This window comes from Myxocyprinus asiaticus, chromosome 37 (genome assembly GCF_019703515.2).
Source record: "Myxocyprinus asiaticus isolate MX2 ecotype Aquarium Trade chromosome 37, UBuf_Myxa_2, whole genome shotgun sequence".
Classification (NCBI taxonomy): domain Eukaryota; kingdom Metazoa; phylum Chordata; class Actinopteri; order Cypriniformes; family Catostomidae; genus Myxocyprinus; species Myxocyprinus asiaticus.
The window spans coordinates 34,261,604-34,288,933 of NC_059380.1; the positions used below are offsets into that span (position 1 = coordinate 34,261,604).

At 36.8% G+C, this 27,330-nt stretch overlaps 1 protein-coding gene across 1 annotated transcript; it reads left to right on the forward strand.

The window, feature by feature from the left end:
- Positions 1-1,441: 1,441 nt before the first annotated feature.
- Positions 1,442-27,273, forward strand: LOC127427721 (synaptophysin-like protein 1). Its single transcript, XM_051675509.1, has 6 exons — positions 1,442-1,620; positions 1,869-1,943; positions 20,060-20,169; positions 21,016-21,211; positions 24,792-24,968; positions 25,087-27,273. Exons 1-6 carry the CDS (start codon positions 1,606-1,608, stop codon positions 25,207-25,209), a joined length of 696 nt encoding a protein of 231 aa, XP_051531469.1. The 5' UTR covers positions 1,442-1,605; the 3' UTR covers positions 25,210-27,273.
- The last annotated feature ends 57 nt before the right edge of the window (positions 27,274-27,330 follow it).

A 27,330-nucleotide genomic window follows, 5' to 3' on the forward strand; every position in this document is an offset into this window, starting at 1 on the left:
ATATTCATGTGCAATAGCTCAGTATAAACAAGCAGTCATACAATGAATAAACTATCATTTAAAGGTGCACTCAGTATTTATTTTTTTTCCTCATTAAAAAGTTGTATTCCTCAAGAAATGGATTGTAATTTTAAATCATAAAATCATGAGCACTCATGTGAGATGAAGACTCCAGTTGTATCAGTAACCTTATCCACCTTATTATGCAACACGGAAGTATGCTACGTTTCTGGGTTCCACTGTCATTGACTGCAATCTAAATAACTAGAAGGATAATAAGACCAGACTTTAGTGATATGGGCTTATAAACTATTACACAACCACAGGATGTACAGCGGAAAAATATCCTAATGTCAGATACTTTTCTAACATCAGCATTTATAGAGTACTTGAAATTATTCACTTGTTGCTGTGTGTTGTTACTGAAGAGACGATAATAAAATCTGCTTCTTACTTTATCGAGAGTGTGACGATGCAGTTTTTTAATGTCTACATGTATACCTCCATTCAGTATACATGTATACCTCCATTCATATCTCCTAAGATGATTCGCTTATGTTTTCCTCTCTTGTAAGTCGCTTTGGATAAAAGCGTCTGCCAAATGAATAAATGTAAATGTAAAATGTAAATGTATTTATCTGCAAAACCTCAGATGTTGCCTTTATTTATTTCAAACAACGCGCAGTGCCAGATCTCTCATTCATCCTGCATGTGCAACAGCGTGTGATAAAACGATGGCAAAATGCGATAAACGGTCAAACTATTTGCGCTATAAACCAGTGTGTTTATACAAATAATGATAAATGATAATATGATTATATATATTCCCAGCCTGCATTATAAGCAACATAATGTAGTATTTTTGTGTCACTAAAATAGCTGGAGGTGGCTTATCCCGGAAGAAGTCCACATTCAAGGAGGATAATGGCGGCACCCTAATCACGCTGAAAAATAAGGTGGATAAAAGCAGTTTTATTCTACATGGAGAAGGTCCCCTCACAGGGGCTGCCATGTTGGAATCACATGACTAGCCAAACACTACCTGCTTAATCTCAGTAACCAACTTGTTCTTGGATATTTTCACAAGTGGATTAAACTAATCATGGCTGACTGTAAATAGTGCATTTCAACAATGGCATCATTAACTGAAAACTATTGCATTTGAATGATGCTGCATCCCCGCCCCAAGACAACATACATTAAAAAATGACTGAGTGCACCTTTAAAAAACTAAACAAACGAGCATCGTGGACACCATCTGGCGTGTGACTGCATTTATATTGTCATTTAAATTGCGGTTTCTTTTCTGTTTTAAAACCTCATTTAAACATCAGATTCATTAAGTTTCTGACACAAATGAATGATTTCGTAACAAGATAAAACAGTGGCCGCGGCGCATTTATGTGTGCGTGTCACTTTAAGAGAAAGTTGCAATCACGTGTTTCACAAGTAGAAAGTTTGACAAGTTGGTCGACGCAAGTCCTCTGTTTTTCGCGCTATCGAACCTTGAATATCATTCTCCTTTTCTGTCGTTAGTAACGAAATCGGACACTTGCCCTGGAACGTCTTTTCTAACAGCGAAGAAAACAACAAAATACTTTAAACATGGAAAACGTGCAGGTAATAAAACAACTCGCCCTGCCGTAAGTCAGTGGAGTTTGGCGATCTTCACCTTGTCTCCTGAAGAAAATCGATTTGGGATAATTTAATAGCTAATTCTAACGCAGTATCCATCAACATAAACATCATGTCTGCGAGTTTACTATCGATTCTTGATAGAAGAACGCATGGACTAAAACGTTGTATGGGCTTAAAGGAAAGCAGAGAGGTTAAAAATAAGGTTTGATCTTTATTTTCTCCTTTTACAGAAAGTCATGTCGGGTTTTAGTCTTGATCTGGCTCCCGTGAAAGAACCGCTGGGATTTATACGAATCTTGGAGTGGGTGAGTTCCTGCTTTCAACAGATGAAAATGTTTCATTGTATCTTAATGATAGCCTCCATTATGACAGTTGCAACATTGTTGCGCGCTTTGACAGTAGCAGGCTGTATTACATGATCATATTCGTGTACTTGTGCCATTACACGTTGATACAAGCGTTTGAGCAAACATTGCAGTCGCATATGGTGCTGTTGTATCAGTAAGAGGTAACACTCATGAGATGTCAACTTGGAAAAAAATTATCAATGTAAAAACATTATCAATTTAAAGTCATCTAGTCATATCTTTAGGTGTGTTACGAGATCATCCGTTTAGGCTGTAGAAATCCTCTCAAGCATACAAATGTAATGCAAATTTATACAAGTCCTGCCTTTCTCACTGTCCTTTGAGAAATACATTGTGTTTACATAGCCAACGCAAGCAGCAACCAAGATAGTCCTGTTTGGCCCATCCACATTTAAAGGCTCTTATATGGTGGACTTAAGACTAATACTAAATATACCACGACAAACAATGGAAAAGCTCTATGCTATAAAACACCTATTTGCTGGGTTTGCAGGCTGATGTGGGTAACTAGGCCTTGACTCAATTTTTAGTTCATTAACCTACAAAGAAATCAGGCTGGAGCAGAGGATACACAATTATCCTCTCAGTCAGCTTTTGGATTCAAGTTAAAGTCAGTCTGGTCTTATGTGCAGATATTTTGTTGCCTTAAGTAAATAAACTTAAATTATAATAATAAATCAGGGATCGTTTCTTTATGAGAATGAACCATTTCAGAAACAGGAGATTTCTTTGTAACAGTTCTTGGCTATTTTATCGTTTAATATTTTTGTTTGTCCCCCATTTGGGTGCAGACTAGAATGAATTTATATATAGTTGATCGGATATAGTTTACAAGCCAGGAAGTGTAAGCTAACGGCTGCAAATTTCAATGTTGATATGTGACACTGTACCCCATAACCTGCATAGACGCAGTCTGTTTGAAACATTTTTAGAAGTGATGTTGCATGTCTGCAGAAAAGCATGCCAACTGCTGCCACACAAATAGTTAACTGGAGTGGTATTCCATTGACCGGTGTGCCAAAATTTGACTCCCCGCCAGATTTTGACTCCCTGCTACCTGATTGGTCCTTATCTCTAAAGCCTATCCCTACACCCACCCCTAACCATAACAATAGTAGGGAGTCATTGGTCCCTATCCCTAAACCCCACCCCTAAACATAAGGACACTAGGGAATGACATTTCGGCACAACACCGGGCCATAAAATTTTACCATACAGAATTGAATTAATGCCTTGAAGGCATAGTTCACCCAAAATTAAAATTATCTCATTGTTTACTCACCAACATACCATCCCAGATGTGTTTGATTTTTGTTTCTTCTTCACAAACAAAGATTTTTAGAAGAATATCTCGGCTCTGTAGGTCTATACAATGCAAGTGAATGGTGAACAAAACTTTGAAGCTCCAAAAAAGCACATTAAGGCAGTATAAAAGTAATCCATACAACTCCAGTGTTTTATTCAATTTCCTCTGAAGCAATCTAATCTGTTTTGGTTGAGAACAGACCAAAATGTAAATCCTTTCACTGTAGATTTTTGCCATTGCAGTCTCCAGATGTAACGGGAGCCAGCTGGTATGTGATAGCTGTGCGGTATCTGTAAATCTCACTCCCCTGGCCTCAAGAGGTGCACTAGTGACTGACGCTAGAGACTGTAGCCTTTTGTCTCCTCGTTAGAGCGCCCGCCTCCCATGCTGGCTGACGCTGGTTCAAATCCCACTCAGAGCGGGTCGAGCAGGACCGGTTACATAGTCACGATCATGATTTCAAGCTCGATTAGACTTCCTAGTTCTTGACGAATGTGCAGAGCGGTAGATGGCGCTAGGAAGTCATCGTGTCTAAAGACTGCAATGGCAAGCTGTACAGTGCAAAGGAGTTACATTTTGGTCTGTTCTCACCTAAAACCAATTGGATCACTTCAGAAGACATGGATTAAACCACTGGGGTCTTACGTGTTACCTTTATGCAGCATTTGTGAGATTTGAACCTTCAAAGTTTTTGTCACATTCACTTGCATTGTATGGACCTACAGAGCTGAGATATTCTTTTAAAAATCTTCACTTGTGTTCTGCAGAAGAAAGAAAGTTATACACATCTGGGATGGCAAGAGGGTGAGTAAATGATGAGAGAATTTTTGGGTGAACTATCCCTTTAACTGTGTGAATACTTAAAAAAGTTTGGTCTGGGCCTTTGTTTTTTAGAGAGAGATCTTTTTTTTCTTTTTTTTTTTACTCTCACCTAGAAGGTCTGTGCCTCTTTCACTTTTGCCAGACCTGCTGTGTAAACATTTTTGCACACAATTTTGCCTTGTCTTTGCAAGTCATTATCATTGCTGACATTTGCTATGCATTTGTATAGGGTGCAGACATAAGAAAGTGTGCAAATAGACACAGTACTGTTGTATTGGTTGCATCGTATGGAAGGTAATGGAATTTCTGTAATTTAATCAGTGTTGCTTAGGTGCTGCTTAAAAGTGGAGACCCCTTTAATTACTCTTTCTCCCACTAGGGCATAAATTGTTGTACCGCTTTAAGGTGTAACGCATCCTACCCTGGTGTAATTTGTGTGAAAATGGCTGTCATGTGGAGGAGGATATGGTTTAGATCCCTTCATAAGCATTTTTGTAAAAAATGTTCTGAGTAGCATAAAATCTGGAGGAAACCAGCAGTTAAACCCATTATTTACTTGTAAAGAGAGAATGTCAGCCACTCCCTACAGAATCAGCATGTGGTTATGGGGTTGTTTATTAACCACTACAACCGAGAGCTCCTAGTAAAAATTCTACAATAGAGACTAAGTATTGGCTGCTAACAGGTGAGCTAATCACTGATCATAAAGGCAGTGCTGGCAGAGGCAGTTCATTCACACAAAGGTACTCTTTAATAGTCACTTGCTGCATGTAGGTATGTTCCAGCGTGAATGTTGCACCAGCCTTCATATGGTTCTGCTTGGTGCCAGGCACCCTTTTTGCTGTGCTGCTCTGCATTAAGCACCTTCACCACACACCAACCAGAAATTAAGCCGAAGTTGTGCCAGGGTAAAGACTGTGTGCCCAATTTCTTTCTCACCAGAAAGACACCTTCTTTGTGGATTGGTTGTGTTTTTATATATTATATATAGCATTCATGTATAACAAATCTATATTAGGGCTATCGATTTAATAAGTAATTACATAAAAATTAATGCAATTAATCATGCCCCATGACATACATAAATTCCATAATAAAAATACGTATTTTACTACCATCAGAGCAATTTAAGCTTGAAGTACATGTAACTTTGTGTTTTTACAAGCTGCGTCAGCAGGGTGCAGTCAGTGCGTCTCAACAAACGTCAGAAGCAGCGCAGCCACAGAATGAGAGCCAGACAACTGGATGAAGCACAACAGGATGCAAGGCTCTCGAGATGCGATTTCAAAAGTTTAAACTACTTGACACAGTGTCCTAAAATCTTGGCTTTTATGATGCTGAAAACCAGCAAGACGCTCCAAAAGCGTCCATCTGATGCATATGTACATAGTCCAAACAATTAAATATAGTGCAGATGAAATGCAAGAACTCCAAATTGACCAACTCAGTGGGAAGTGGAATGCTGTCAGCTGTAGGTATGTTCAGTGGGAATAAGCAATATAATTGCTTCTAAATCCACTTTGTATAATCAATGCTTTACTCATCCGCCACAATATTACAATATATTTAAATCTGAATATATTTATTGAATATTATGATTATTTGAATTTTTTATTTTTTATATTGAATTATCTTTATTTTGGGCACCTTGCTCAGCAAATATTGATATGCTATTATTTGTTTAATTTTATTAATGGGAATAATACATTTGATTAAAATTTAATCAATTGACAGCCCTAAAATACACCGATCAGCCACAACATTAAAACCACCTGCCCAATATTGTGTAGGTCCCCCTCGTGCCACCAAATCGGCACCAATTTGCACCTCAGAATAGCATTCTGATATGCTATTCTCACCACAATTGTACAGAGCGGATATCTGAGTTACCTTAGACTTTGTCTGTCCACAGAATTGCCGCTCACTGGATGTTTTTTTGTTTTTGGCACCATTTGGAGTAAATTCTAGAGACTGTTGTGCGTGAAAATCCCAGGAGATCAGCAGTTACAGAAATACTAAAACCAGCCTGTCTGGCACCAACAATCATGCCATGGTCCAAATCACTGAGATCACATTTTTCCCCATTCTGATGGTTGATGTGAACATTAACTGCAGCACCTGGACCGTATCTGCATGATTTTATGCACTGCTGCCACACGATTGGCTGATTAGATAATCGCATGGATGATTGTTGGTGCCAGATGGGCTGGTTTGAGTATTTATGTAACTGCTGCTCTCCTGGGATTTTCACGCACAACAGTCTCTGGAATTTACTTCAAATGGTGCCAAAAACAAAAAACATCCAGTGAGCGGCAGTTCTGTGGACGGAAATGCCTTGTTGATGAGAGAGGTCAACAGAGAATGGCCAGACTGGTTCGAACTGAAAGTCTACAGTAACTCGGATAACTGCTTTGTACAATTGTGGTGAGAAGAATATCATCTCCGAATGCTATTCTGTGATGCGGGTTGGCGCTGTTTTGGTGGCACGAGGGGGACCTACACAAATTTAGGTAGGTAGTTTTAATGTTGTGGCTGATCGGTGTATATACAGCTCTGGAAAATATTAAGAGACCACTGCAAAATTATCAGTTTCTCTGGATTTACTATTTATAGGTATGTGTTTGAGTAAAATTAACATTTTTGTTTTATTCTATAAGGTACTGACAACAGTTCTCCCAAATTCCAAATAAAAATATTGACATTTAGTGCATTTGTTTGCAGAAAATGACAACTGGTCAAAATAACAAAAAAGATGCAGTGTTTTCAAACCTTGAAAAATGCAAAAACAACAAGTTCATATTCATTTTTAAACAACACAATACTAAAGTTTTAATTTAGGAAGAGTTCAGAAATCAATATTTGGTGGAATAACCCTGATTTTCAATCACAGCTTTCATGCATCTTGGCATGCTCTCTACAGTCTTTCACACTGCTGTTGGGTGCCACTCCTGGTGCAAAAATTCAAGCAGCTCGGCTTTGTTTGATGGCTTGTGGCCATCCATCTTCCTCTTGATCACATTCCAGAGTTTTCAGTTGGGTTCAGGTCTGGAGATTGGGCTGGCCATGACAGTGTCTTGATCTGGTGGTCCTCCATCCACACCTTGATTGACCTGGCTGTGTGGCATGGAGCATTGTCCTGCTGGAAAAAACAATCCTCAGAGTTGGGGAACATTGTAAGAGCAGAAGGAAGCAAATTTTCTTCCAGGAGAACCTTGTTTGTGGCTTGATACATGCATCCTTCACAAAGACGAATCTGCCTGATTCTAGCCTTGTTGAAGCACCCCCAGATCATCACCGATTCTTTTCCTAAAAGAAAAGTAAAAGAAAAAAACAGAAAAGTATACACACAAACATAGCATAGAATATTATATACCACCACATTTTTGCTAGAAGACTTCTGTTCCAGAGGGAAGTCTTGCATTTCACCATTGTTGTCATTGTTTAACAGAATGACTCAAATGTTCCTGAATTATTTCTTAAAAAGTCTTGGGGGTTCCACTGAGTACTCTTTAGTGATCACACAATTCTTTAATATGTAGCCTACAAGTAAAGGTTGATCTTTAACTTGGTGAACTACCAGTGGTTTGAATATTTGTGTTTTATGTCCACTGACACCCTCATGTTGTTCCAAACCTAAATGACTTCTGAACACACAAGGAGATGTTTTAATGAATGTCATGTTTTGTTCAGCGCTAAAATAGGAACGGTCAGAAATTTTGAAAAGTCATTATTTGCTAAAGATCTTGGCCTCTCAAATCATGTTTTCACATGCTATGTCAGAGGGGAGCATTTTTTGCAAACAGGACTTAAATTTCATTCTGTTCCTCACATAAAGCTATCATTCGGCTCCAGAAGACTTTGAATATAGTGCAAGTCATGGGGTCTACTTTTATGGAGCTTTTTTCTCCTTGTTGGAGCTTAATGGTCCATGGTCACTGTATGCTTTAAGGCCTATTCACACCAAATCCACTAGAGACAAATTTGTGAGACGAACTGCCGATGAAAGGTCTATTTACACTGGGACCGAAATGAAAACAATGAAAATCAATTTATCCCCATTACAGTTGATGACACTGTTTAACAAATATATTTATTCTGTTTTAACCTGCACTTACCTTTCAGCATTCAGCTGTCAATTCATGAGATAAATATATTTAATACAATAAAAGCGTTTATTTACCTAATTTGGTATAACTGCTTCATTATGTTCTATTATGTTCTTTCCACGTTTACATGTAGTTTGAAGAAATATAGAATCTGTGTTTTTTCTGCGAGTGAAGTGAGTAAAGAGCGCTGTTGTATAAATGTACATCCCGTGTCTTTATTAATGCATATGTATTTTGCTACGAGTATATTACAAACAACCTCCCAAACCCAGCTTCTCTTTTTTTTTTTTTTTTTTTTATTGCCAGGATAATATAATACAAGTTACAGTGCTAAATACACGTGGAATATGGGTGTAACGGTATGAAATGTTCACAATACGATAACCTTCACAAAAAATACCGTGGTATTAAGGTGCCTTGCTAAAAGTATTAGAAGTTTACTAAACACAAATAAAATTATGTGTCACAACTTAGTAATTTTACATGCAAACAACATTTATATATTTTAATTTTAATGTTAAATTAACATTATTTTTTTTTTTTTTTCAGCTAAATTCTAATTCGCATACTCAAAAGCTTTTTTGGAAACGACTGCACACAACAATGTCCAGTTATAAAACATCCATCCAGTCATTGCGTGCATTAAGCATAAAATATCTAGTTTGGAACACATAATTTAAAATTATGAATCTCAGAACATTATACTATGCTTACAAACTCTCATGTTGCAGTTCATGTTGTTTCTACAGTCTAACTGCTAATATGAAATAACATAAGAATAACACAATAAAGAAAAATTATGAAAGTGTTCTTTGTGTTTGAAATGTTCTTTTTTAATTGTGCAAACTGCAAAACATGACAGCTCATTGAAGAACATTAAAGGGATAGTTCACCCAAAAAAGAAAATTTGCTGATAATTTACTCGCCCTCAGGCCATCCAAGATGTATCTGAGTTTATTTCTTCATCAAAACAGAATTTAAGATTTTTAGGATTTCATTTCTGGCCTCCTCCTTTAAACAGTGCAAGTGAATATCCTCCATTTTTTGACGGTCCAAAATGCATATTTGGGGTGCATCAAAATAATCCACAGGACTCCAGTTGACAAATAAAGTTCTTCTGAACCCAAACGATTGATTATTTTTAGAAACAAAACAATACTTATATACTTTTTAACTACAAATGTTCACTTCCTTACACCTCTGTGACGCGCGCTCATGAGAGGGATGATGTAAACTGTTGGTAAGGTCATGCATCACGTGGAGTCGTCGTCGGGAAGCGCGTCACAGAGATTTTTTTTTTTTGTTTTTTACTTTTGGTAAACGTGGAACTTGTATTATCAGTTTAAATCTGTCAGTTAAAACCCACCTTGCAAGTGTAGAACAGCTCTCTGTTCTTGGAGCAGTGCTGGTAGGTAATGCAGTACTGCAATCCGGTCCACATTGATGTCTCGTGTTTGCTGCAGTAAAACATAAAGGAAAAAAAAAATACAAAATGCTAAAATACCAATCACATGTACTGCCACCTTGCATCAGCCAGTCTTGGATTGAGATGATTTTTCTTTTTTCTGACCCTGACCGTCCTTTAACAGGCCTTTAACATCAGGTATATGCTCATACAGAGTTCTGATCTTCATTTATTTATAGTCCAATACTTTATTTATCTTTGTGTTGAATAAATATGTGTCGGACACCATGAATATCAGTAATAGATACCAAATTTGACACATCTTATTTTATACAAACTTCTTGATCCTGATACTGATGCCCTTTAAAACTTAAATTAATCTTAAAATGAAAGAGCAGGGTACAAAAAAGAGAGGGGAGAGTATCGGTTAGTTACAGTCTGTGCATTTTACCAACTGTGATGTCAGAACTTAGTCCCTCATACACCCAAATAATGTTTCACATTCATATACTCGCACTAATTTGGTTGAAGCTATGAAGGATTGTAGCTTTCTTAAAGAGGACAGGAAAAATAACTAGTTTAGTGTCCCAGAAGAACGATAGAAAAATTGGGCACTTTGGGCTGAGTGAAAAGCAGGAACACTTATTTTCACTTGCATATGCAGTGAAATGCTGCACTGTGTAGGTTGTTGTAAAGGAGAACAGCACTGCAACAGTTTACACATTACAGTTAAGTAAAGAAAGAATAGGATTTCATTATTATAGCCAATATTGATCCATTAAAACATGCCCAGAGTCAGCCATAAAACGAATCCTTTGGATTGGCTCAGAGCATTAGAAGATTATTTACCTGAGAATATACCTTCAAGATGGAAGAGATCTTCTGGGCACTTCAACCAGATTTTCCCTGCATACCTCTGTCTATAGTCAGCAAACAATCTGTGTGTTGATCCAGTGCAGCAAACAGTTCAACTTGCAGCAGCTGCTGGTTGCTGATACGTTGGTATTCTGCAAAAACCTGACAAAAGCAATGTCACCTCAATCACCCCCTCTCAACATCAATATTAATATCTCATAGTTTGTGTATCTCTTTGTTAACAAAAACAAACAACTAAGTATAAATATATAAAAACACACAGTGATAAAATAATAACAAATGAACTGCATACTCTATAAATACATGCATTTCATCTATGGAAAGATGAATTTTCAGTGCATTATATGAATCAAAGGTGCACACACAGGTGTCATATAAACACTGCAAGGGACTCATTTTGCTATGCTGACTATGTACAAGATGATAATGATGGAGAAGACTGTTTTTAGATTGACATTGGAAATCGCAGAGTTTACAAGTCCACACAATTTGGAACTTTGGCATAATCTGCAAAAATGTGGATTGAAAAAAGAATTTGCTGTGGCCTGCATGACTGCTAACTTCTATAACAGTTCTACACTGTTAAAACATAGTATCAAAGAATAAAAAGAAGTCAAGAGATGTTACTGATACACTTACCAGTCCTTGGTGTAGACCTTCCTTGAAGTTTTGCAAGATTGTAGCTTTTCCTGGAAAACAGCTGGCCAAGTCTCCTGAACAAAAAAATAAAACCCCCTTCTCTGTGGCATGTCAACTGAGTGGAAATCAGGTACAGCCACTAACGTTTTGCAAAATCAAGAAAATACAGATATCTCACATTAGCCAGAGTCCATAATGGAAAGTCATTAAACCCAGATTCAGTGATAAGGTGTTACACTGTCAAGGCACATTATTTCTAATCCTTACCTCACCAACACTGTAATCACAACAGTCTTGAGTTGCCCTGTGATGTGAACACTCGCAAGTTGTTACGAGTTGATATGCTATGAATGTGGTGTGACTACACACTTCTGTCTATCAATTCACTGAATTATTTCCTTCAATCTGAAAAAATAAATAAAAATGAAAAAATGGTTAAAATTGTTTTTGTGGGTATCAAAAATTGAAAATGACTGCATGATTTCCATCAAATAAACAACAACAACAACAAAACATCATTAATCTGCAGTTACTTTGTATAGTACTGCATGTCACCTCCATGGCACACACAGCCATATGAACTACAAAGTGCACGCAGGAGCATGCAGTGTCAGATAAAATTTAAAGGCAATTTGCAATTGAAAATTTAGTTAAATTCTATCATAAATTTAAGGTATTCGGGAAAAAAATAGGGAAAGATGTTGTTGAGAAATTCTTTACAACTATCACTGTCAGGTTCATGACAGATGGCATGTAGTCTGTATTAACAAACTAAAGTGCATTATTAGACATGACAAAAGTTAATGGCAAAAGGCAGATTGCAAGGTGAAGTGACGCTGTTCTTCCTCAGGTAATCGGTTGTTGATTGAATATCACTGCAATTCTAAGCATGTCAAAGTCTGGATATTTCTGGTCAAATATTACACATACCTATGTAACATCTTAACTTTAGCTATACAACGATACAAAAAAATTTATAAAAAAAATAATTTTATAACTCTACCGTTTAGGTTCGATGCGAGCCTCTCTAGAATCCACTGTGCTCGAGTCAGTCCAGCGGCACCAACAAACTGAATACGATCGTGTCCTGCTGGCTGTGATTGGCTGGCAGCGGCCCGATCAAAGTGTCAGTTAATAACCTCCTAGGTTACCTTTTGGTGGCAGCCTAAAATTTCAAATCTAGACAAATTTGCAGCTTTCCTTTAAAAACAAACTATTTCCCTTCACTATCTGACTTTTACATTGCACATCATGCACAATAAATGTCATGAACATTGAACATTTGTATTTTTTTATTTCATTTTGGTAAATAAGTAACTTTCACATTAACTTTCTGCCTAAACTGCCTATAATTTTACCATTATGTCTGAGGTCCTGCATGCCAGTTTCAAAGTGCACTTGCTTGATTTATTTTTGTTGTCTTGCAAGTTATGCTTTTGCGATCACTTTGCTTGGTATAAGTCAGAGATTTTAAGTTACACAACAGTGAAGTGAGCGAAGTGTTCATTTTACTGAATAGCAAAATGACTACATAAAAACAATAAATTTCGACTGTTTAAATTTAGTGCACAATGTGTGTTGTTAATTGAACTAATTGAACTAGAGCACATTAGGCTATATGTGCTTTATAAATCTTAGAACAGTTAACTCAAAAATGAAAACTTGTTGACTTAATATTAAAAAAATGTCAAACTAACATGATATGTGTTTTTGTGTCAAGTGAACATAAAATGTTTATGTTGTTTTGACATTTCTGACCATTTGTGTTGACTCTACACTAAAATTTTGTGTCATGGATGAGTTGGGATTTACAGTGTGGCTGATGGCCTAGGATGTAATGTTGAGGCATTTTTCTGGATGGACAAATCAATATATTTTAAATCTTTATAGTGTGTTGATGCCATCCCTAAATAATTTTTTTAATGCAAGCAACATAATAAATGATAAAAAATAAACCTATATTAAAATAAAAAACATTTTCCCCAGGTATTTCCCGTTAGGTGCATCTTGTGAATAAAGGAAAAACAATGCAGAGTGAAATACTTTTATGCTGTTTTGAAATATAATAATAATAATGGTAAGACAGGAAAAAATCCCCCTGTCATCTTGTTCTCCTCCTTTATGATAACATTAAAACCACTCGTTTTTCTATTGTTTTGCACCAAACATCTCTGTTCTTTGCATATTTTAACACAATATACAGATTTACATTCAAGATAAAAACACAATTTCTAGAATTTTTGGGATGTGCTGTTTTTCTCGCACTTCCACAAGTGTCTGACTGGCAAGTTTCTAAAAACGTTAAACTGTTTAGATGCAGTAGACCTACCACTTCACTGGTGTTCACGTTTCATGCTGTTGTTGCATTTGTGGGTGATCTTGTTGCGCTACGATTGTCATTAAATTCCACCATACAAAGAGTGCAAAAGACATGACCCGTGCACACACACAAACACATGCACGAGTGAGTAAGTGAGAGGCCGAGAGAGAGGGAGGGAACTGCGCTGCTGCTCCAATTTTGATCAGCTCTGATTCTGATGACACTTTTTTTGACAAAGTTTACAAATTGGCTGACCATCAACATTGATGAAGCCTTGTTGGTCATTTAAATAACTATAATATTCCCACACCGTGGACTTCAACCGCTTGCTGGAGGGAAATAAAGGTTCAGACTTTGACGTTTTAGTGCACTGCGCACTGTCGTGCAGTGAAACAGGAGACATAGGTCACAGTTTAGAGATTGATTTTATCAAGTTTATGTGATGCTTTGTAAATGTAGCCGTTACTGATATTTACAATGGAAACTTTAATTCCTTTACTTGGATTTAAAAAAAAAAAATACAAATCAAAGTAAAACCGTGAATGCAATACTGTGAATTATAAATGTCAGCGGTTTGATAACCATCTCTTTTTAAAACCTTTGTATACCGTAAAACCTTGACACCATTACATCCCTTACGTGGAATAGTGTACATGAAGTAAAAACAGATTGGCTAGTATAAAATATGATGCACAGAACTTTACAAAAAAAGTAAAACACAGGTTCCACTCTCTTAACAGCTTTTAAGTTATTTAATCATTGTATATTTTTATTGAACTCAGGGTTTCTTGTGCATGATGAGCAAAAGAGCACTGTTACACCAATACTTGTGTTGTATTATCCTTGCATTAAAAATAGGAAGGTTCAGCAATTCATTTAGACTACACTAGGGCTGTAACTAACAATTATTTTGATAATCGATTAATCTAACGATTATTAGAACGATTATTCGACAATTCGCCGATTATTGCAACGATTAATCATTAGCTCTTAACCAATTATTCAGCTTGTGCCCCGACTTAAAAAGGTTGTTTTAAACATGCTTACTAACAATAATGAGGACAAAACCATCTTTTAAAAATACCTCCAAATGACATTCACTGAAATAATGCTTTTTATTAAGTTTAATTCAGTAAAAAACAATTCACTGCAAAAACAAAACAAATCATATTATCATGTTTTTGTCTTGTTTTCCATTTAAAATTATCTAAAAATCCTTAAAACAAGATACATTTGCTTGTGAAGCAACATATAAGATATTTAGACTTGGGCTTTAAGAGAATGTATCTTAAATATAAGTTTATTTCGTATATAAGTGTATTTTATCATTTGGGTATACTTCTGCGAGTGAAGTGAAGACAAAATACACTTATATTCAAGATCTATTCTCTAAAAGCAAGTCTAAATATCTTATATGATGCTTCTCAGGTGAATTAATCTTTTAAATGATTTTGAGATATTTTAAAGGTGCAGTATGTAAGATTCAGAAACCCTTGTTATTAATGACACCTGTGGCTGTTAAGTGAACTGCAGCCAGCTACCTGTTGCTCCTGCTCGCGCACACACTTCATAGGGATGCGAGCGAGCATCGACCAAAACAATGACGTAACGTACAAAGAGGCTGAACGTGATTCACCGACATCATGCTGACAGATGAGGAAGCATAATTAAAATTACACAGTTATGATTGTTTTACTACAAACTTTGAGACTGTATATTATATTTGACTCTCCAGTGCTGGAACAGGGTTAAAACAAAGTGTGGATATAGGTTTGACTATGCAAGACTGTAGTTTGAAGTAATCACTTTTCTTTGCATGATACATAGGCTATCGTATAAATGCAGTCAATGTCGGTGTCAGCTAGCTAGCCAGCTTTATCAATAGCTGTTAGCTAAATTTGGTGGATGATGACAATAGCTATTTATGAAATAGACTGTACATTTATAAATATGTTAACACAATTCAGTATTGATGTGATTCCATCACAACTGTCATTTTGATATATCGATGCGCTATTGTTTTATAATAATAGAATGTATATATTTTCTGTATAACCAAGTTACGTTACACTAAAGAATGGAGCTTTTTGCATTATCTTGAACATTGTCTAGCATTCATTTCATGTGTTATTGTAGTTTACCTTGATGAATAATTACAGATTAACATTGACATTAACCTGACTTTTAGTATAAAGAGAAGATCATTGAAATTATTTGAAAGTTACAAAGCAAGGTAGCTTGCAAGTTAGCTATAATTACACAGATCAATCCTTATGGCACTATATTTCACATGCTTTGCAGTTTTGTAAGCTTACCTGTCCAATAAGAAGAATGCCAATTCAGGATCGGTTTTGATCCCCAAAACCGAACGAAGGTCCCTCCAGGATTCAAATACCCTACCGATGTTCACTCTAGTTTTCGCTCGACCACGATCACATTTCCGCTTAGCCAGACGGGATTCAGTAGATAAATGTTTGTTTGTTTTTTGGCTTACTCCGAGTTTGTGTAGGAGTCGGTGTTGTGCTGGGAGCCGGACGTTTGCTGGATTCCATCTCTAAGATAACGTTACCTAGTGTTGCAGATTGTTGTCGCTGTTGAATCGCGGAAGAGAAACACTGAGGCAAGGCTCTCGGGAGCGCGCATAAACATCACATCCTTTGGATTTTCCCGGCAAAAGCGACCCGCTCCCTTTGCATGAAAATCAGTCTACAGGCTTTAATAGGCAACCTAGGAAGTCCGGGAAGGGCTCATTTTTTAAGTTGCGTTACAAGCCACATTTGCAAATAAAGGCAAATATTTCATGAAAAATGTTACATATTGCAACTTTAAAATATTTGTATTTTTAATATTACATTCAACATTCTCAGATATCTTTTTTTTTTAGATATTTATATTGGAAAACAAGCCAAAACAAATCAAAAATGTATTTTGTTGCAGTGTATAATGGGGTGAAGACTACCCTCTCTCACCTTTTTGTTCACTTCAATCCATCTTTAACTCTCAAAAAAAAAAAAACTCTCTCCTATTAATCTAGCTGCAGCAAGCACGTATGCTCGAGGAATGAGCATCCCCTCGACAAAGTGTGCCTCGGCCGGGTGCAGTTTCAGTCTCTCCCCCTTAGATCGGGACATTCGCGCAACTCATAGAGGCACTGACCACACAGAGAAATGGCAGTTTTGGAGTTTGTAGTTATTTACATGATCTGCTTCCATATTATTTGAACTTTAATAAAGCTATAACGCATTAAATATAACTGCATTAAAGATGTAACGCCGGGGAGTTTCCTTTAAAGAGCTCCGGCTCAGCTTATTCCAGAACGAGAGTGCTTTTGTATTTACTTATTTGGTATTTTTGTATGATTCCCTCGTACTTTGCGATCTACATCACCTGAAGCTGTTTGGAAAGTTTAGAGTGCATCTGGACTGTGAGCTGTGTAATTCTTCCCCTGCTCAGTCAGGCGCGAACTGCAGTGCAGCTCTCACTCGTCATCGTTAGAGTTTAATTTGATCTCATGTTACGTTAAATGAGATCAAACGATTATTCGACACAAATTTTTGTAGACAATTTTTAATTGTCGATGTTGTCGTTAACATCGACTAATCGTTTTAGCCCTAGACTACGCTTATAGTAAAATACGCATATGAAATATTTTTGTGCAGTATTTTACTACAGGCCTAGTCTAATCGATTTGCCAAAACTCACTGCTATTTTTAATGCCAGGAAATACAGTGCTGTGAAAGTATTTGCACCCTTCCTGATTTCTTCTGTTTTTGTGGATTTTTCGTACTAAATTGTTTTAGATCTTCAAACAAGTAATAGCAAAAAACAAAGGCAACCTGAGTAGACACAAAATACAGTTTACAAATATATATATATATATATCACATGCTTTAGTTCAGCCACATTGGAGGGTTTTCGAACATGAACTGTCCGTTTAAGGTCCTGCCACAGCATCTCAATCGGGTTCAAGTCAGGACTTTGACTAAAACCACTCCAAAACTTTAATTTTGCTTCTTTTGAGCCATTCAGAGGTGGACTTACTGCTATGCTTTGGATCATTGTCTTGCTGCATAATCCAGTTATGCTTGAGCTTCAGCTCATGGACTGATGACCGGACGTTCTGCTTTTAGGATTTTCTGATTGAGAGCAGAATTCATGTTTCCATCAATTATTGCAAGTCACCCTGGCCCTGAAGCAGTAAAGCATTCCCACACCATCACACTACCACCACCATGTTTGACCGTAGGTATGATTATCTTTTTGTGAAATTCTGTTTGATTTACACCAGATGAAATGGAACCCTTCTTCCAAACAGTCCACAGAACATTCTCCCAAAAGTTTGAGGATCATTAAGGTGTGTTTTGGCAAAATTCAAACAAGCCTTAATGTTCTTCTGGGTTAGCAGTGGTTTTCGCCTCGCCACTCTTCCATGAATGCCATTTTTGGCCAGTGTCTTTCTCATAGTGGATTCATGAACAGTGACCTTTATTGATGCGAGAGAGCGCTGCAGTTCCTTGGATGTTGTCCATGGCTTTTTGTGACTTCCTGGATGAGTCGTCGCTGTACTCTTGGAGGATTTTTCCTGCAAGGTCGGCCACTTCTGGGAAGGTTCACTACTGTGCCAAGTTTTCTCCATTTGGGGATAATGGCTGTCACTGTGGTTCTTTGGAGTCCCAGAGCCTTTGAAATAGCTTTGTAACCCTTCCCAGACTGATGTATTTCAATCACCTTTTCCCTCATCATTTCTGGAATTTCTTTCGACCTTGGCATAGTGTGCTAGTGGGTGAGATCTTTTAGCCAACTTCATGCTGCTGAAAAAGTTCTGTTTAGGTGATGATTTGATTGAACAGGGCTGGCAGTAATCAGGCCTGGATGTGTCTAGTCCAGCTGAACCCCATTATGAATGCAGTTTCATAGATGTGGGGATAGGGGAAAATGCTTTTTCACATATTGGTTGGTATTGGATAACTTTTTTGCTTCAGTAAATACAATTATCTTTTAAAAACTGTATTTTGTGTTTACTCAGTTTGCCTCTGTTTTGTGTTAGATTTTGTTTGAATTTTTGAAACAATTTAGTATGAGATATACACAAAAACAGAAGAAATCAGGATGAGGGCTTTTTCATAGGACTGTATAACAGGTACAGTGAATTTAATACAAGTTAAATAATGTACATCAAGACAAAACATCAGGTATATTATAAAATATCAGCACGTTAATTTTTTTTTTATTTAAAGAAAGCATGAGCTCACAGCTTCTATATTATTTATTTACTTCATATTTGCATTGAAAGTTGTGTTTCTGTATGTGAGACGAGTAAAAAGAGTGCAGGAATACACTCCGGTGTCTTTTATATTTATGCAGATATATAATATGTACTTATATTATTAGCAACTTTCAAAAACAGACTTGGTTTATTTTTGTAATTCAAAGCATTCATAAACTGCGAATATGTTGTTTTAAGTATGCAATTTTTTGGAGGGGGGGGGGGTAAAGTTAACTCATCAGCAGCATGCCCAGTGCCAGTGTTTCTTCTTTTTTTGCTGGTTGATTTGCGCCACCAATGTGCTGGATTATGCAGCAGTAGTGACCTTGGAAACATGACAAAAAGCTCATATGTCATTGGTCGGTCCGTAAAAAACAAAAAGTTTGTCGGTGGACAATTTATCAGGCCAGGTGTGAATAGCTCCATAGAAATCAATTGCTTGTATTCAAAATATCATTTACAACAATCGCAATTTTGGGCTTGGTGTGAATAGGCCTTTAGTTGTACGGAAAGAAGCAGTTTGAACATTATTCAAAACATCTCTGTGTTCCACAGAAGAAATTTATACAGGTTTGGAACAACATGAGGGTGAGTAAATGCTTACAGGAATGTCATATTTAGGGGAACTATTACTTCACGCATAGAATTCATAATCAGCTTGCTGAATCCAAGGTCCAAAAGGTTTTTTAATACACACGATGTCCCATTTAATAATGTCTTGTCTTATATCATCATTGCTTTGTGCCCTGTCACTTTAGCACAGTAGCAGTGTGTATTCAGACAGCTAAAGCGCCTTAGAAAGAGAGAAAATACTTAGAAACTGCATGTACTGTAGGTCATCAATTTTGAAAGCGCTGGCTGAAAAATCTATAAATCAAAGCTCTGCTACTGTTGTTCTTACAAGTGTCTGCAGAAGCCACTTCCTTTGTGGAAGTAGGGCGTTTGTAAAAGGAAAGCGGTGAAGAACGCGTCAGGATATGTGAGTCAGTGAGAGAAAGAGCGAGCTAGGGAAAAGAGAAAGAGAGAGTTGGAGGATCATTAACAGATGTAGTGGTTGTCTGGAAGAAGGCATGTGAAGACGGCTCTGATAATGTGACTTCAGCTATTGCCACGCACAGACGTAGAATCCAAAACAGTTGCAAAGCCATATTAAATTCATGTTTGAGTATTTTAAAGTCCTATTCTCATAATATTTTGCTAAAGAGTCACTGATTGGACCGCATCCATTTGTTGCTGTTGACGTTTCTTAAAGGAATAGTGCACCCAAAGATCTTAATCGTGATTATTCATGTTTTTTTTTGTTTTTTTTTTAGGTTTTCACCATTTGTGCCTTTGCTACCACTGGTGGTTTTATCGGATCCAGTGTCTTCACCATAACCTGTGACAAAACAGATGTTATTGCTAATTTTGCATATCCTTTTAGGTGAAATTACCGCATCTCTATTACAATTTAAATAAAATACACATTTTCTTTGCTTTAGTAATCATTCACTTTTGAATGTTAACACCCTTGAAGAAATAAACATTAGTTTTGCACCCTTGTAAAAGTTTTTAATTCATTTGTTAGTTGTGCTTTATATAGCACCTTTTTAAATCTGTGTTTACGCAGTGATTTAAAAAAGTCTGTCTGTCTCTGTCTAGCCGTTTGTCTGTCTATCTATATGTCTGTCTGTCCATCTGTCTGTCTATCTGGCCATCTGTCTGTCTGTCTCTGTCTTTCTGTCATCTATCAGCCTGTCTGTGTCTGTGTGTCTGTTTGTCTGTCTGTGTTTATCTGTCTGCCTGTGTCTATCTGTCTGTGTCTGTTTGTGTCTGTTTGTGTCTCTATATATCTGTCTGTCTGTCTGTCTGTTTGTTTATCTGTCTATGTCTGTCTGTCTGTCTGTCTGTCTATCATCTGTCTGTGTCTATATGCCTGTCTGTCTTTCATCTATCTATCTGTCTTGTCTGTCTGTCATTTGTCTGTCTGTCTTTCTGTCCATATCTGTCTGATTGTGTCTTGTCTGTTTGTGTCTATCCGTGTGTCTCTCTGTGTCTATCCATCAGTCTGTCTGTATCTCTGTCTTTCTGTCTATCTGTCCATCATTCCATATATTCACCCAGCCACCCACCCATGTTTACATGCATACATAAGATACATGAAAATAAAATGGACAGAGTAATATGTAAAATAAAATGGATATAAAAATATAGGATATAAAATCATAACCAAACAAAGAGAGAAGAGAATTAAATTGGGTGTAGTAATCAAGTGGCTTCTACTTCTTAGGCTTCCAAGTAAACCATATGAAATTCATAATTGCAATGGGAGCAAGAATACCACTTTCCTGCAGGGAGATTACTCCTCATCAGCTGAATTCTTTGTCTGTGTGGGCGTCTTTGGCTTCCTGTATTGCACCTTTACCCTCATCCTGTACTTGGGCTACCAGCAGGTTTACAGAGAGTCTAATCGTGGCCCGACCATTGTAAGTATGTCTAGATTTTACAATATCATTTAAGCCATGTTAGCTGTCCCAATACTTCCACCAGACTTGCCTGCAGAATAAGACACGGCCCCTCATTCCAAAATTCCGCCATCCAGTTTTCCGTTTAGACTGTTGTAATCTGAGATGGAGCAGGAGAGCAGCAGTGTCATCAAAAGCAATGACAACTCTCACACATCAAACTAGTAACAGATGAATTTGGTGTTTAACTTGAATGATATGCTTCCAACTATCATTATCTCCGCTTCCTGCTGCTCATATATGGGCTGCCTTGTATTGCTCGTATATGATTGACAGGCAGAAAACACCTCAAAGTTTTCTGATTGGCTAAACAAAGAATCTGACATTTTTGTTTGTTTTCAGAGTATAGTGCTGTCACAGATACCTAACTCTATGATGACAATCAAGCACGAAGGACTTTTTACTCAAGTGTGCGCCATTAAGTCAAAAGCACAAAAATAGAAGTTCCCTTAACTTTTCATTTGCAATCTTTTGTTCCTTATTGAGTACTTGTAATTTTATGTCATGAAACCAGTGATGTAGGCATAATAAACTCGTAAAAAAAAATGTACAAAAATGTATTATAAAAAATGAAGTCTTAACATTTATGTTAAAATATTTGGGGATTTTTAGATTGGTTACTACTGGATTAAAGGAATTTTAATACAAGTTAAGGTTAATTGACCGCATTTGTGGCATAATGTTGATAACCACAAAAAGTCATTTCCACGTGTCCCTAATTTTCTAAAAATAAAACAAATATTTAAAAAAACATTACAAATCTGAGTTACAGTGAGTGCAGTAATAATGGAAGTGAATGGGGGCCAATCCATAAACGTTAAAATTCTCACTGTTTTAAAAGTATAGCAGCAAGATGTAAACAATATGCGCGTTAACATGATTTTAGTATGATAAAATTGCTAACCTCTTCTGTGCAGTTATATGCAATTTTACAACTTCGTTGCCATGGCAACAAGTTTTAAAAGAACAATTAATATATGTGCTTTCATAAAATGATAAGCTTTAAAATTATGCCTTTTTAACCCTCCACAAATTGGCCCCATCGACTTACATTGTAAGTGCCTCTCTGTAACCTTGATTTTTGCTTTTTTTTTTTTTTTTTAAAGGAGGGACAAGTCTAAATAAAATGTTGTAATAATCAACATTATCTATTTCTATGGCAGCACTCATAATGGCAAAACAAATCCGTGTGTGGTTTTGTTGTAGATGTAAACAAACTATTTAATCACTATATTATTTTGCCTCCATATGTTCCTGAAAAATGTTTAAGTACAAAGAAAGCACTCCTGGTAACAGTGGCTATAAAAAAATAAAATAAAAAAAAGGCATGATAAACAGAAATATGTGTAAACTACTTGTAAAGGGATAGTTCACCCAAAAATCCCAGATGTGTTTGACTTCCTTCAGCAGAACTCAAATGAAGATTTTTAGAAGAATTTCTCAGCTCTTTTGGGCCATACAATGCAAGTTAATGGGTGCCAAAATTTTGAAGCTCCAAAAATCACGTCAATATAAAAGTAATCCATAACACTCCAGTGGTTAAATCAATGTCTTCAGAACCAAAATGACAGGTGTGAGTGAGAAACAGATGTCCGTTTTTACTAGACATTCTCCTCCCAGGGCCTGGGTAGCTCAGCGAGAATTGACGCTGACTAAGACCCCTGGAGTTGCGAGTTCGAATCCAGGGCGAGCTGAGTGACTCCAGCCAGGTCCCCTAAGCAACCAAATTGGCCCGGTTGCTAGGGAGGGTAGAGTCGTATGGGGTTACCTCCTCGTGGTCACTATAATGTGTGGTTCTCGCTCTCGGTGGGGCACATGCGTGGATGCTGCGGAGAATAGCGTGGGCCTCCACACATGCTACATCTCCGCGGTCAAAAAGCCACATGATAAGATGCGTGGATTGACGGTCTCAGACGCGGAGGCAACTGAGATTTGTCCTCCGCCACCCGGATTAAGGCGAGTCACTACGCCACCATGAGGACTTGGAGCGCATTGGGAATTGGGCATTCCAAATTGGGGAGAAAAAAATTTAATAAATTCTCCTCCCTGCTCAGTCTCCACTTTAACTTTCACTTTCACATTATCCTTGTGTTTTTGGTGATTCACATTCTTCATGCATATCGCCCCCTACTGGGCAGGGAGAATAATTTCTAACTAAAAAAGGACTTAAATATTGATTTTTTTTCTCATCCAAACCTGTCATATCACTTCTAACGATATGGCTTAAAACAACGTCATATGAGTCGCATGGATTACTTTTATGATGCCTTTTATGTGCTTTTTGGAGCGTCAACATTTTGGAACCCATTCACTTGCCTTGTCTGGACCTACAGAGCTGAAATATTCTTCTAAAAATCTTAATTTGTGTTCTGCAGAAGAAAGAAAGTCATAAACATCTGGAATGACATGAGGGTGAGTAAATGATGAGAGACTTTTCATTCTGGGTGAACTATTCCTTTAACTGTTCAGGCCGCTGCCATAGTTTACAACTTGTAATTATGAGTTCTTTGAAGGTGTAAGCACTTTTTATTTGTATCTCCTAATTAGAGTAATTCCAACATGATGTGAACGCACTACAAGGCGCCAAGTAGCTACATTGCTTAGCAACCGTAAACCACATACCATTAGAATAGCTGAAAACCTTAATAAGTTGACTCTACTCGATTGATTTAGTAATCTTGTTCTTTTAACTGAATTAAGTAATGGACTCCCCAAACGTATGCAATTTAGTTAAATTAACTTGGAGTTCATATAGAATAAACTTAATCATTTAAGTTAAGATGCAAATAGACTTCACTCAGATTTGTAATTTAAATATAGTTGTTTCTACTGTTGTTAATTTGAATTGAATTGAATTCAATTTTAGATCAAACAATAGCACAGCTGAAATAAGGATGATAACTGATTCTTAGTCTATCATTAAATAAACTTTATTTCTCTACAGAAATCCATATATGCCTGTACTTCAGTAGCACATGCACAAAGAATACTGAGATAGAGGTAACAGGGTCCAACTTGACCAAACAGGACACAGAACACCCTAATGGTGACATCACATGAGACAACTACTGTATTTGCAAAATAACATAAATAATATTACAAAAGAGCTTAAACCTCTATGAATTCTTAATAATAACTATTTACATGCCCCCATATGTTCCCTTTGACCAAGGAAACGTATTTAAATAATTCCCCATAGCCGCCATTTTGTACTTAATTGTTTGAGTTATTAACCCTTAAAATCTTAAGTATGGATTTCTAAGATAAATAAGTTCAATGAACTTAGATGTTTGAGTTACGAGTCCAGAACTTTTTACATTTCAGGTAATGCCTAATTAAGACAACTTGATATTTCCAGTAATGACAACTTAAGGGTTTGCAGTATTTATTACCTGTTGGAACAATTGTTTATTCCAATAATTATCAAATAATAAACTTTTTATTGAACATTGTTTTCTTTTATAATAGTGTTCTTGCTGCCATTCTGTCATTTACCTCATCAAGGATTGGTTTGCCAAACTTTCCTCTGTTTTCTCTCTAGGATTTGATTGTGACCGGAATCTTTGCCTTCTTGTGGCTGGTCTCTTCCTCAGCCTGGGCTAAAGGTTTAACAGATGTCAAGAATGCTACTAGTCCTGATACCCTAATACTGGCATGTCCGCAAGGTTTATGCATAGCCAAAAGCTACCCTGCTATGGGCCGTCTCAATGCCTCTGTGGTAAGCGCCATTGATAACTGTAATTCTGGTCTTATTCCTTGAATTAAGCCTAGTTAAATGGACAGTGCACCAAAAATGATGATACTTAATGGACATTTCTCTTTTCTGCTTCGTCCAGCTTTTTGGATTTCTAAACCTCATCTTATGGGCAGGAAACTGCTGGTTCATCTATAAGGAGACCCCGTTTCATAAACCAGCCAATCCACCACCCAGCACAGAGGAAGGAGTTTCAAGCGCCTAATTAAACAAGACGGGTTCCTTCTTCTCCTCTCAAGTCATTCAAAAAGTAGAGGACATCACCGTTTGTTCATGTTGACACATTGAAAAGAAACTACACTTAAATTTGCAAAGGCTTTATTTATAGCTTAATGCAGCGTAGTCCACTACAATATAAATGCTAAATATTCATCATTTCTTTATAATTATCATTTTTTCCTATTTCAACAATGGTTTAGTGACTGTTTGGATGGCACTGTCAGAAGCAAATGCTTTCAAGCAGGTCTTCTAAAGCAAAGCCAAAAAATAAGCCAAATTTTAATATTAGATCAGTAGCAGCTTGCAACTATCGTAAGTGTGCAGTGAAGACTTGTGTTCTAGGTTACTGATGTTTATGTATACATTTGTATAATTTAATATTAAGATGACCTGCTTTTCAATAACTCTAAAAATATTCACTACATAAATCAGACCTTATGAATCACTTACACTAGCACACTAATATCTTGCTGTAGACATTTTAAAGCTTGTATTTCTGTGCAGTTTTTTGCTGTTGTTTTTTTTTTACTATTTATTTGTTTAAAAGAATAGTTCACCCCAAAATGAAAATTCTCTCATTATTTTCTCACCCTCATGCCATCCCAAATGTGTATAACTTTCTTCTGCGGAACACAAACGAAGATTTTTAGAAAAATATTTCAGCTGTCTTGGTCCATTCCATTCAAGTGAATTGCGGCTAGAACTTTGAAGCTCTAAAAAGCACATTAAGGCAGCATAAAAGTAATCCATATGACTCCAGTGGTTTAATCTTTGGCTTCAGACGTGATATTTTAGAGGTGGGTGAGAAACAGATCAATATTCAAGTCCTTTTTTACTGCATGTTCTCCTCCCTGTCCTGTAGGTGGCGATATGCACGAAGAATTGACCTTAGTCACAGCAGCACCATCTTTGATTTTTAATAGGAATGACAACGAGGCTGTGAGGGATAGATGTACAGTCTCTTCAATGGATTGTACTGCTGTTTAAAGCATTTCTGGATCGTTCCACGGACAAAACATTGAAAAAATATCTTTCTAAGAACATTCAGTAGACAAAGAACTCCAGACAACATGAGTTGTGGAAAATCAGATGTGATCAAGGAGATTTTTACAGCTTAATACCGTTCGTGCCATTGAAGAGATGTCTGTCCCACACAGCCTCGTTGTCATTCCCATTAAAAATCAAAGATGGCGCTACCGTGAATAAGGTCTATGCAAATCGCCAAAAACAAAAGAATGTGGAAGTAAAAGTGAACATTTATAGTAAAAAAGGATTTAAATATTGATCTGTCCCCTCCCTCAACCCCCCCCCCCCATCTATAATATCACTTCTGAAGCCATTGAGTAAATCACTGGAGTTGTATACATTACTGTTTTGCTGTCTTTATATGCTTTTTGGAGCTTCAGAGATCTAGCCACCATTTACTTGCATTGAATGGACCAACAGAGCTGAGATATTTTTCAAAAAATCTTCGTTTGTGTTCAGCAGAAGTCATGCACATCTTGGATGGCATGAGGGTGAGTAAATGAAGAATTTTCATTTTTGGGTGAAATGTTCCTTTTAAGTGCCTTTTGCATTAGCCTTCATAATAGGAATTTTTTTTTGCACTACCTGAACACCATTGTCAACTTAGTCACCTTTTAGGGAAGGACAACTGAAAACTTCCTCCTTCAGCCATATAGTTTGTGATATTTAGTATGTCAGCGTCATTTTAAATGTTTGTGTGAATTCTCTGAGTTGACTACTTGGTTAATGTGGAATTTGGTAACATTACCAAAGTCCATATTTCAGCAGCTTGTATCAGGAAAAATATCATTCAGTAGTAGCAAAACACTTTTTTTTTTTTTTCTTGTGGTATTATTTGTTTTTGGCACTTAACACTGTAATTGAAAACAAGTCTGTGTTACATTGGCTGATGTGTATATTTTCAGAAAGAACACTTAATTTTATGCATCTCAGTCATGTTATACCATCTTATGTTTTTACAGAAAAAACTATGTGTGGGTAAGAATTCAGTTTAATCATACTAAATGGAATCATTTGTTAATAATGTTGACTGTGTGGTTTTAATGTTCTATTGAAAATTGATTGGTATTTGACTAGCAAA